We start from the raw sequence: 12,408 nt of genomic DNA on the forward strand, positions 1-12,408 counted from the left end.
TGGGGACATTCCCCCTTCACAGCATAAACAGGTACATCCAATCCTTTGACACTGCAGCACAACCCTGTTCTCTGCAATGTTCAGTCTAGTTAACAAAACAAAACACCAAACTTGCAAAAAGTAAATCTCATGGTTTTTTAAGTGAGTTTAAAATTTTGAATTGAGCCACAAGCCCTGACGATTCTCAGCCACACGTGGTCCATGAAATCCAGGTTGGACATGCATCATTTCATTATGTTGAATTTAGTGGTTTGAATCCTGTATATTGAAAAACTTTCCATCTTTGCACTCAACTTTGATCATTTTTCTGAAGTTAATTTTCTTTTCTAATATCCCAGAGGTATACATATGCTGCTGTCATTAACAAATGGCTCACTGTGAGGGAATTCTTCCCTCATGGTCAAGAGATGACTCTGGGGTAGAGTTCAGGTTGCATTCTCGTCAGTCACATATTTGAGAATTATGATTCTAGGAAGTCTCCAAAAACTAGCTGGACTGTGGTATTGAGCTACTTGATATATGAAATTTTACTTGTGGGTAATGCCTTTCTTTTATACTAATATTCAAAAACATCACTTAAAGTTCTCTCTCCCCATCTTTATTTATTGTGTATATGTTTGTGTGTGTGAGGGCAGGTACATTTGTGCCCAGTGTATATAGATTGAAGAACAGCTTTTTCAGGAGTGATTCTCTCCTTCCATCTTGTTTTGAGGCAGAGTCTCCCTTGTTTCTGTCGCTGCACTGTACTCTGGGCTAGCTGAACTGTAAGGTTTAGACTTGTTTTCCTATCTCTGCCTCCATCTTGTTATAAGAGTTCTGAAACTGTAAGTGTGTACCATTACCCCTGCTTTTTAATGAAGGTTCTAGGGAATGGGCTTGGGTTTTTAGGCTTGCAAGTTTTCTCTCACATAATTTTTTTTTTTTTTTATTTTCAAGACAGGGTTTCTCCGTAGCTTTTGGTTCCTGTCCTGGAACTAGCTCTTGTAGACCAGGCTGGCCTCGAACTCACAGAGATCCGCCTGCCTCTGCCTCCCGAGTGCTGGGATTAAAGGCATGCGCCACCACCGCCCAGCTCACATAATTTTTTTTATTTTTTTTTATAATTTTTATATTACAGAAAAACTTACTGTTTTGACCTATAAGAGATTATCCTTATTGCCTCAGTGTTTTGTTAACTTTTCATTTAAAATTTTCTTTCTGTGTAAGCAAATCTTTGCTTCTTGTATTATGTCATTTATCATCTATATTTCCTGTTAATGAAAATTGGGTCTAGACTGAAAGCTTCATTAGCTGTAAGTGAACAAACAAGTTTCAAGATGTGTTTTTTCAATTTATTGGGGTTTGATTGTTTGTTTTGTTACAACCAGCTTCCAGCAGAAAATATCTTGTATTTTATGTCTGGTGTATGTCTTGTTTTTCGTGGCACTTACTGAAAAGATACTACAATTTTTGTTTTAAACAAAAAGATGTATTTCTTGATACCAAATATTTAAATTTTATTTGTTTTTATTTCAGCAAAACAAGCTATTGATCAGGGGAGATCTCCAGTTATAATAGACAACACTAATACACAAGCCTGGGAAATGAAACCATATGTGGAAATGGTAAATAATGACATGCAAGTTTTGTCATTTTATTCTTAACTTTCTTTTGTATTCTGAAATTTTGGTCTATTTGATCTTTATTATTGACATTTTCCCCTTGTTTTCTAAATAGTTTTGTTGGGTTGGTTTTTTTTTTTTTTTAGCTTAAAAATTGGGAATGGTGTTTATGATGGTTGAATGTGTTCTTCTTCTTAGTTACTCCTGAACTTGAAGATAGTAATTGGAATTCTTTCTATTACATAGTCTTAACATTTTTCTAAGCCACATTTTACCAAGAAATATTTTTCTTGGTTGAGTGCCCTTCCTGTTGTCAGATGAAACTTATATCTGTGTGCCTTCTTTTTCTTAAAAATCTTCTCCGGGTTTTGTCTTCTCCCCCGATGTAGGCCATAGGAAAAGGATACAGAGTAGAGTTTCATGAACCGGAAACTTGGTGGAAGTTTGATCCTGAAGAATTAGAAAAGTAAGAGCCTCATTTTTATTGAATTCTTATCTTGTTTCTTTAATTTGTCTTTGTGTGTTTGTTTTTTTTCTGGCTTTGCTTGTCATCTTGTCAGTTTTGAGCAGGGGCTGTTTTTTTTTTTTAAGAGGAACAAGTTTTTGAAGAGCTTTGCCTTGTCAAAATTCATAACTATCTTTTACTAAATGTGCTTGGTTCTTTTTCTTAATGTGAATTCCTTTATTAAGTTTATTGACTGGGGTGATGTGACATTAGAGCTTCTCCCTCATCCCACATCATGTCCGTATTGGAGGCCCCTCACCAGCTTTTGTCTTGTGTTTTCATCTTTCTATAATTCCATCCCAAGAGCCTTGGAATCGCAGTGTGTGGGAATGCCTTTTTCTCCCCCCAGGTGGTAATGTGATGCATTTAGCTTGTTTATTATCCCATTGGAGTATGTGGCAGTATGTCATTTCAGACATCTTAATATGTCTGCTGCACTGGCTTCTGAATGGATGGTTTCCTGCCAGGAAGATTTAGGGTTTGTGAGTTTGTTTCTGAGTTGTTTGGAGGTTTTGTTTTGTTTTGTTTATATCGTATTGAGAAAATAAGTCCAGAGTTTGATATATGCTAGGCAAGTACTCTTCGGATCTTTCTAGACTTCAGAATGAGGGCCTTGTGAGAGACTGGATGGGGACTTGGAACCTGGTTCTTTGGTTCTTTGCTGTTCACCAGTGCCCTTTCTTTCCTTCACCACTACTTGTCTTGTCACTCTTCTTCCCCTATTTTGGTTCACTTCCTTTTCAGTAATAATTTTGTTGAGGTATATCATTCATATAGCTTACAACTTACCCATTTGAAATAGACAATTCAGTGATTTGAGTTTACTCATAGAATTATATAAATGCCACTCCCCCCCCCCTTTTTTTTTTTTTTTGGTTTTTCAAGACAGGGTTTCTCTGTGGCTTTGGAGCCTGTCCTGGAACTAGCTGTTATAACCAGGCTGGCCTCGAACTCACAGAGATCCATCTGCCTCTGCCTCCCAAGTGCTGGGATTAAAGGTGTGCGCCACCATCTCCCAGAGCCACTCCCTTTTTAAACTGACTTTTTCACTCTTTATCTTCCATCAAAGTTTGCCCCTTCCTGCTTAAACTGTTTTTATTTTCTCGTGCTGTTGATAGAGCCCTAGTGTGCACACTGTAATCACGTTCTGCCCGCATCCTTAGTTTTCAGGCTGTTCTCTTTTTTTTTTTTGGTTTTTCGAGACAGGGTTTCTCTGTGGCTTTGGAGCCTGTCCTGGAACTAGCTCTTGTAGACCAGGCTGGTCTCGAACTCACAGAGATCCGCCTGCCTCTGCCTCCCGAGTGCTGGAATTAAAGACTTGCACCACCATCGTCCGGCGTTCTCAGGCTATTCTGTGTGTAGGGCCCAAATCACTTATTTCCCCATCTTTCATTTCTTTGACTACTCTTTATGATTTTTGTGCTATATGATGGTAATATCTGAATGGCATTGTTTGCCTACCAAGCCATGCATGTTACACTCAAGATGGAAATTTTTTTGTTTTTGTTTTTCGAGACAGCATTTCTCTGTGTAACAGCCGTGACTATCTGGTCCTTAATTGGAAATTTAAAGCTAAAGATAGTTGAATCGTGGTATATAAGTGGCTGAGTGATTAAATTGTCCTGTAGTTATGGCTTCATTTACGTTTGAGAGACGACTTGTAACTTAATAATTTGTTTGCTTGCTTGCTTGCTTTGTTCTGTTTGAAACAGGTTCTCACTATGCAGCTTTGGCTGTCCTGAAACTCACTATGTAGACCAGGCTAGCCTCAAACACAATGATCCACCTACCCCTCCCTACCTTCTAAATGTCCACCACCATGGCCACTGAAGTAATTTTTTAATGTAAGTTAACAGACCACTTTATTTTAACTGGTATGTGGCATAATTTGAATTTTGGAAGAATTGGGTAGAATCAAATCACTGAATTTGGCATCTTGTGGATTTAGTCATATTTTATTTTTTGTGCTTGGGATTGAACCCAGGGTTTCAAGCATGGCATAATAGGGATCTAACAGTGATAAATTCCCCTAGCCCATTTCCTGCCAATTTTTAACCTTGAATCTGTTCTATTTTTCCCTTCTGTCTCTGTTGTTGTTATATTTTACACTTTTAAGTGTAAAATATCAGATTAGAAAATTGGATTTTTTTATGGCCTATTTCTAGGAAAAATGAGTTAGTAAAGTAAGAACAATGCCACGAATATAAAGCCTGTTCCTGTGTGTTGTCTTGTAGTCTGGCAGAGTCATATTATAGAAAACAATGAGAATAAATAAACTGTCCAAAGGCCTGAGTGTCAAGAACAGTTTTTAAATAACTTTTCTTGTCCCAAACTCATAGAAAGAAAAGTATAGGAAGAGCTGTACTTGGTGACACATGCCTATAATCCCAGCACTAGGGAAACTAAAACTGAACAGGGTCTTTACATGACACACATACTTTGCTGTCACCTTTGTGAGAATGTGATTGGCCCCTCAGCAGCAGTTTTATGAGTCTTTTGGGGAGGGTGGTTTTGATTTTGGTTGTTTTTTAACCTGATAATCTTTTACTGCTTCTATTTTTGAAAGTTTTACCATGTAGTTTTTTTTTTAATATTATGGTTTAATTTTGCCTTTTTCAACTTTCATGTGCATATATAAATAAAAATCATGTCTATTCTTTATATCTAATTTTTCAATGAACATCCTATTATATTTCTAGTAATAAGGTACTGGTTATATAAAATCTTAGAGTACAGCAGGAAAAGCTGGACATAGTGGCGCACACCTTTAATCTCAGCATTTAGGAGGCAGAGGCAGGTGGGTCTCTGTGAGTTCAAGGCCAGCCTGACCTACAGAATGAGTTCCAGAGCTGTTTCACAGAGAAACCCTGTAATGAAACCCAGAAAAGAAGAAAAAAAAGTAAACATCTTCTATTTCACTATATACCTAATGTTTTCAGTATTTCTGTAAGAAGCTGTAATCACTTCACTTTGTATAAATCTTCTTGTATAATGAATCTTCTTGTATAAAGCAAGAGCAAACAAAGTATGTCTTCTCATGTTTATAAAATACCATTTAGACTTTATTCATTAACTGTAAAATAGCTGAATCTCTAAACCCATATTTTCTTTTAAAAAAAAAAAGATTTAAGATCGATTTCTTTCTTTTTTGTTTTTGGTAGGAGGAATAAACATGGTGTGTCTCGGAAGAAGATTGCTCAGATGTTGGATCGTTATGAATTTCAAATGTCCATCTCTATTGTGATGAATTCAGTGGAACCATCACAGAAAAGCATACAAAGACCCCTCCCTCTCCCGGAGGAGCCGAGGTGGGGAGGCTCTCTAGACTCACAGGGTCAAGCACCTGTCACCGATAGCTCTTAAGTTGTCTGGCTAGCTGACATGCTGATTACTTTGAGAACAAAGTAGTGAGCCTGTCTTCATTTTGAATAGCTTCAAATAAGAAGAAAACCACTCTTATGTTGCTCTACAAGAGTGTTCCCTTCAGTTGTTTAGATCCTAAAGTACAAATAAAAATTGCATAAAATTGTATTTTAAACGTTTTTATAATCTTTTGTGATAATACTTTTGGTTATTGTGAATACTACAATGAAAAGGGAACTAGGATTTTTTTCTAAAACTGAATTTTAAACTAATTATCTATTTTAAATATTGTTGAACTGCTTTTTTAATAGTTCATACTTTAAATTTTAATAAAAACCAACATTTTCCCATCATTACCCTAAATATACAGAAATACTAGCTTTTTATACAATACTTTATAGTTGATTACTTTAATTTGGCATGCTAGTGGATTATGTTTCAACTAATTCATAAGTGTGACAACATTAGCTCTAAGCCATAATTAGCATCTCGCGTAGTTCAATTTCCCAGCAAATGTTAGGCAGTAGGGATATTAATCATCTTGTGGGTCATCTATTTACATTCAGACCCCTTTTTCTACAGGGAGAGGACAACGGTGGGAGGCTCTTTGCACTCTGGGCTCACATAATCAAATTATTTATGCACGTATTCCTACTTGGAGTTTTAGGAAGACTAGAGGCAAGGCAAGTCATATAGTTTAAAAAGCCTGTCAGACAATTCTGACAATTCAGTTTTTTTGCTGTTGTTAAATTTGATGCAATATAATTCTGGCATAAAAATATTAATATTTTGGTGGCAGTGGTGGTACTCACCTTTAATCCCAGCACTCAGCAGGCAGAGGCAGGTGGATCTCTGTGAGTTTGAGGCCAACCTGATCTAGAGTGAGTTCCAGGACAGAGAAACCCTGCCTCAAAAAAAGAAAAAAGATTGGGGGTGGTTGCTTAGCACTGGTCATTTGTCCTGTGCAGTATTATTTCTCCTGGTTCCAGTTCTTTTTGTGGAGCCAGCTATGTTTCTTTACTGAGTAGCTTCCTTTATTAGATTATATTCCTTTTTTTAGAAATTAAAAATTTTGATGCACTACTTCATTTTTGATTCTTGTAAGTCATTTCCATCTTCAAACACAGCTTTGCATAGTCTGTGCCTATTGAGCAGTACAAGTAACTTCACCACTTCTTACTAGAATATATTTTTTTCCAGTTGTAGAAAATGTTTCTTTAATCTCTGGTTTATTTTTCTAAGAAAAATTCCAGATAATTACAATGTAATTTCAAAAATTAATTTATCTTGATCCTGTGTGTGCTTTGCATGTTAATGCATCATGACTCTTAAATTTTTTCCTAAATAGCCTATTTTAAGTCATGTAATCTTTGTCTGTTATTTTGAAACCTCTTGCTGTTTTTTGCAAGTTGTGAGACTGAAAACTAGATAAAGTATTGTCAGCTAGGTCTTTTAATCATGTTGTCATTAGTGACTAAGATTGTGATGGCTGCTCTTTACTTGCCCCGCTTTGAGCTGTTGATATTTGAGGAGATCTGACATAGCTTCTTACTTTGTTCAGCACATGTGTATGTGTTTGTATATATTTGTTCATCCTAAGTAAACTTGTAGTAGGAATACACTAACACATGTTCTGTGTGTATGTATATACACAGACACATTATGCATATCTTTTTGACATAAGATTGCTTTTTAATTTGGGTTTTTGTTGTTTTCCAGTATATTATTTAAATTAGCCCAGTTTGAAAACCACACTAAAAGGTTAACTTAGGGATAGGTGAAGCAACTGTTGGATGCTATGTCTCTAAGAGACTTTACTTAGTGTAAAGAAACCCTGCCTCAAAAAAAAAAAAAAAAAAAGAAGCAGAAGAAAGGAAGAAACTTTATTTAGAATTTGAGAGTTGCTCTTCCAAAGGACCCAGTTGATTCCCAGCACCCATAAAAAGTGGCTCATAAGCACCTGTAACTCCAATTCCAGGGACCCCAACACCGCTAGTCTCTGTGTGCTCCTGTACTCACACACATAGATGTCCTAATGCACACAGGATTGAAGGAGCTTCATTTGAGCCAGTGGTGGTGGTGGTGCATGCCTTTGATCCCAGCACTTGGGAAGTAGAGGCAGGCCTTTGGGAGAGACAAACTATGAATAGGTACATTTCTAGATTTCTTTTACAGACTCAATTTTTATCTTTGTGTATTTTGGGAATTAATAATCATTTAGAGATCATTAATCATTGCTGTGTAATTTTTAAAATTGTGAATTCTTTTTGAATCAGGGAAAATGGGCATTCTCAAAGACTTTTTAAAGATAGAAAATTACTTAATAGTTCTTCCAAGCATTGTGCCTCATTTAAAAAAAATAACAATAATGAGTTACTGTGGAATAAAAGATAATAACATCAAGTAATTATTGGGTGCTAAAAGCTAATAAAAGTATAAAATTTACCTGTTAATCTTAGCATTTTTTAAAAAATTTGAATGTAATTTTGATGCCTCTAGTGCCACATGTTACTGTAGTATGGTTTCCATTGCAAACAGTGTGTAGCCATTAGTCACTGTATTTAAGATGTGTCACTCAGCTTCTATTCTAATTCTGTAAGAAGAAATAAGAACTTCTTGGGATTTTGTTTTGTTTTTAGCCTTTGAGTAAAAATGACTACCTAATTGATGAACACGTTTATGATTATCTTCGTTATAATTTTGTTAGTAAAGCCATCAAGTTGAACTTTGGCTCTGCTTTTCAAGTGGGAAGTTTTATTACCATTATTCCCCCCTTTAAAGAAAACATTGATTGTTTCATATATTTATCTGTTTAAAAGTAAATTTAAAATAAAATAATTGGGTTTGTTGTTGAAGTGATAATTGATTTAGGTACTTGAAGTTTGCTTATCTCTAATATAGATTATTGAACTCTTCTAGTTTTACATATTGGTTAATTTTTAAAGGATTCATAATTTCAAATGAAATTTATAGCGTCTAATTTTTCTTTGAAGTGTTCATATTTTATTCAGATTTTTATTACAAACCTGTCAGAAGCTAATTTTCTAAGTAAAGATAAATGAATAGTGTGTTGTTACCCATTTGGATTGTTGGGGAAATACCATTAGTTGTTACCGTCATTAGTAGTCTCTAGAGCTCTGTGTTTACTTCTTAGTTCATTGGTATATAAATGTATACCGACATGAATCCTTTAACTGAGAAGGGCTAAAGTTACAGCTGTTGTTAATCTTTATTCCTCATACAGTGATGCATTACAGTAGAGTTCTGGAAAAGAATTAGTTTCATTTTGATACTATGGTCATCCAGAAGAGATAATTCAGTGATAATATAAAATATAGATTGTTAGTAATTTTAAAGTTTTATGGGTTACACAATTTATGAATATTTTTCTATTACATTTATTAGCTATATTTTTGTTCACTGGGAGAAAAACTAAATTAAAGTTAGGTAGTTGACAAATACACTGCTGGAGATGGCTGTTTTTACAGAATAATGTTGGCATGCTGGGTGTGGTGATGTACATCTTTGACCCCAGCACCAGCAGCTGATATCTTTGAGTTCAAGGCTAACCTGATCTGCATAGCAAGTTCCAGTGTGACTATGTCTCCAAACAAAAAAAAAAATTGGCATAACATTTTTTTTTAAAAATTAAGGTACCATTAAAACAATAGCTTTGTATACATGCCAGATTTTTTTCTTTAGCCTCTGGGTGATAAGGCGCTAGATTTGTTGAAATACGTTGTAGAAGAGCCATTAGTGCTTATCTGTGTCTATTGGGGTTTTTTGGTTGTTGTTGTTATTTGCTTGTTTTTGTAAAAAACAATGGTTAGATAGATTTCATTTTAGTTGATTCAAATTGTCATGTTTGTGAGTGTTTTGCCTTCATGTATATATGTGCACGATGCATGCAATACCTAAGGATGTCAGAAGAGGATGTTAGATCCTGTGAGCTGCCATGTGGATGCTAGGAACTGAATCTGGTCCTTTTTGAGTGCAACCAGTACTCTTAACCACTGAGCCATTTCTCTGATTTCCAAATTGTTGACTATTTTAAGCCTAAAAAAAAATTTCACATGCTTTGTAAATTTCAGAGTAAACATTGATAGGTATGTAAGTATTGTGTGCCTCTAATCTTTAAAAACTTGTGGAAGAATGATTATAACTGACAGTGTCTAGATTATAGTGAATGGAATATGTGTGTAAATGATGATTTAGAACAGTCTCTTTATGGAAATTCTTAATACATTATCACTGTCAGGTTATGCAGGGGAAAAAGGATATTGTGTCATAAATAACTCTTAGTGGTTTGTTTGTTTTTGCATTTTTTAATCATGCCAGCATGTGTGTGACGTGTGCCATTGCACTCATGGAGGTCAGAGGACTGCTTGGAAGAATAGGTTCTCCCATCATGGGAGTGTCTAGGATCAAACTCAGGTAGTTGAGCTTGTTGGCAACTGTTTTTACCCACTGAGCCATCTTGCAAGCCCCTGAGATGATTCTTGGAAAAGATCGTTGCAGTAAAGAGAGTGATTCTTCTCCTTTCTTTAAAAAAACAAAAAACAAAACAAGTTTCCTGTAGCCTATGGCCTGTGCTGGCTTCAAACTCATTGCATAGCTGAGGATGACCTTAAAACTTAAACTCAGATCCTTCCTGCTGCCACCTCCCAAGTGCTGAGGTTACAGGCAAGCGATCATCATTCTTCCTTTGATTGGAAATTTTTAATTTTAGATTATTTTTAGACATTATTGGAAGTTTTAGCCATTTTTATTAGGAATAATCTGTTTTTCTTCAAATATCTCGTACTAGTAATACTGCCACATTTCAAGTGTAGTAAATATTTCAATGATTATATACATAATATACCTCTGAGCACTTGGTTTGTTAACTTCAGGAAACTGTACTTAAAAACAAAATATTTTATGTAGTTTGGTCCCAGCCATAGTGTAGGCCCTAATCTTAGAACTAGACAGAATCACATTAACCAGCATTACTCCTGTTTGTTGGTAACTGACAACCTTGTGTTGAGGGTATTGTTCTAGCTCTCTTGCTCTTTTTTGTTTTTGTTTGTTTGTTTTGGTTTTGTTGTTGTTGTTGTTTGGCTTTCAGAGACACAGGGTTTCTCTGTGTAGCTCTGGCTGTTCTGGAACTTGCTCTGTAGACCAGGCTGGCCTCGAACTCAAGAGCTCGGGCAGCCTCTGATCCTGAGTGCTAGGATTAGAGGCATGGTCTAGCGTTTAATAACTTTTTTCTTGCTTGTTTTAAAGCTAAAGCACCTTTTGTAAACTAAAGGGGAAGATTGAGAAGTTTTAGAGAACTCCTGGGTTGTTCTCTCAATGTATTTGTGGTTACAGTTGTTTTTGCATTTAGTAGAGTTTGCTAAAAGGCTGGTTTGGTTTTTGTTTTTTCCTGGAGGGGAGCAGTATTGTAGTCTTACTTGTATTTTCATATGGAAAATCTAAAATTAAAGTTTTACTGTTAGGGTAAATGAATTCATCACAGCTAATAATTATAATTATACCATCCTCACTTGTCATTGAGTACTCTGGTTTGTTTTGTTTGGTTTTTGTATATCAAAATGAAGGAAAATTTGTTTCATAAAGGCTTATAGTTTCTTTTTCTTTTTTCTTAACGGTCTTTAAAGTCATGTTTCTTTTTTTTCATGTAGTCTTTCTGTATGTGCTTTCCTTTTCTTCTGTTTTCTGCTCAGCAATCTTCCTGTAACTGCATGACATTCTTAGTGAGGATGATGGGTAAGTCCTTACAAAACAATGTAGCTGCTTTTTCCTTCCCCTGTTCCACTGAACTCCATGTCTGCATGAACTTCACCTCTGGCCACACCTCAGCAGTTACTCTCTTTGACCCTATGGGTTAGAACAATTTTGATATGAAATGATTATTGTAAAGGCTTATTTTTTTTTAAAAAAAAATCCATTGTTGTGATACTCTTTGATTGAGATAATGGTATAATAATTTGATGTGTAGATCTTAAGGGGAAATTTTTCAATAACAAATTGCAGTGCTGGGAGATTGCAGTTGATAGGTTGTAGTTACAGACTAATGTTGCAGAGTTCACTGTTACAGAATGTTAAAGCTTCCTCCAGAACTGCAGGCCTCAGCATACTAACATTTGTGTAAATAACTAATGTCAGTTCAATGCCTGTCACTATTGAGCCACAGTCCTAATATGGGCTTAAGTTAAATGATTTATTCTACAAATTTCTCTAGTAAAGATGGGAAAATTCATATCTAGGGAGGACTGTATCTCATATCTTTAACCACACAGTCCTCTTTCCGATTTAGCTATTTTTTTTCAAGACAGAGACATTCCGGTGAAGAATTTGGTGCATCTTTACAGTACTTTCCACAGGACTAGAAGCTATGTTGAGGTTTCAGTCAAGTTGAATGATGATCTGTAAGTAGTTATTTAGAATTCAGTTTTTGAAAAGTCAAGATTGAAAATAGAGAATTTATACCATTTAATGTTTAAATGTTTTATACAAATTATATATTAATATAAAAATATTCATAGTTTTAAAAATATGTTCATATTTACTGTTGTGTTTTAATGTTTAACATTTTTACATTTCTTATTTTAATTCACATTTGAAATTTGTAGTATTCAATAAATGGATTATTGAATTACATAAATTGGGTTTTTATTCGTGCTTAATTTTCAGACAGCATTTCCTAAAATAGGTCAACATTATTTATACATGCTGTTATTTTTCTGGTATGCCTGCCTACTGTCTTAGCTGTATCAACTGTGGGTGTTCTGAAAATCGCGTCCATTCTCCATTTTAATGCTTTAAGTTAATTTTCCAAAATTAAAGAATAGAGAAGGCAGTATCTTAAGTTAACTTTATAAATTACGTAGTATTAAATTATAAGGAAAATGTTTATTCAATGAAGAATTCTTTGAGTATTTAGCTTTGTTTTAA

The 12,408-nt window shown here is 35.0% G+C and overlaps 1 protein-coding gene across 7 annotated transcripts in view; it reads left to right on the forward strand.

Annotated features, from left to right (window-relative positions):
* Positions 1–12,408, forward strand: part of N4bp2l2 (NEDD4 binding protein 2 like 2) — a 72,493-nt gene that overhangs the window by 16,123 nt on the left and 43,962 nt on the right. For 4 of the 7 annotated variants that reach the window (XM_075971468.1, XM_075971476.1, XM_075971486.1 and 1 more), the window contains 3 exons: positions 1,516–1,604; positions 1,991–2,067; positions 5,268–5,414. In XM_075971468.1, the coding sequence (XP_075827583.1) occupies positions 1,516–1,604; positions 1,991–2,067; positions 5,268–5,414 (313 nt within the window). Of the gene's footprint in view, positions 1–1,515; positions 1,605–1,990; positions 2,068–5,267; positions 8,332–11,785; positions 12,113–12,408 lie in introns of those variants that run through there. The other 3 variants (XR_012910575.1, XM_075971499.1, XM_075971508.1) reach the window with 3 other exon arrangements.

Source organism: Microtus pennsylvanicus, chromosome 1 (assembly GCF_037038515.1).
Source record: "Microtus pennsylvanicus isolate mMicPen1 chromosome 1, mMicPen1.hap1, whole genome shotgun sequence".
NCBI lineage: Eukaryota > Metazoa > Chordata > Mammalia > Rodentia > Cricetidae > Microtus > Microtus pennsylvanicus.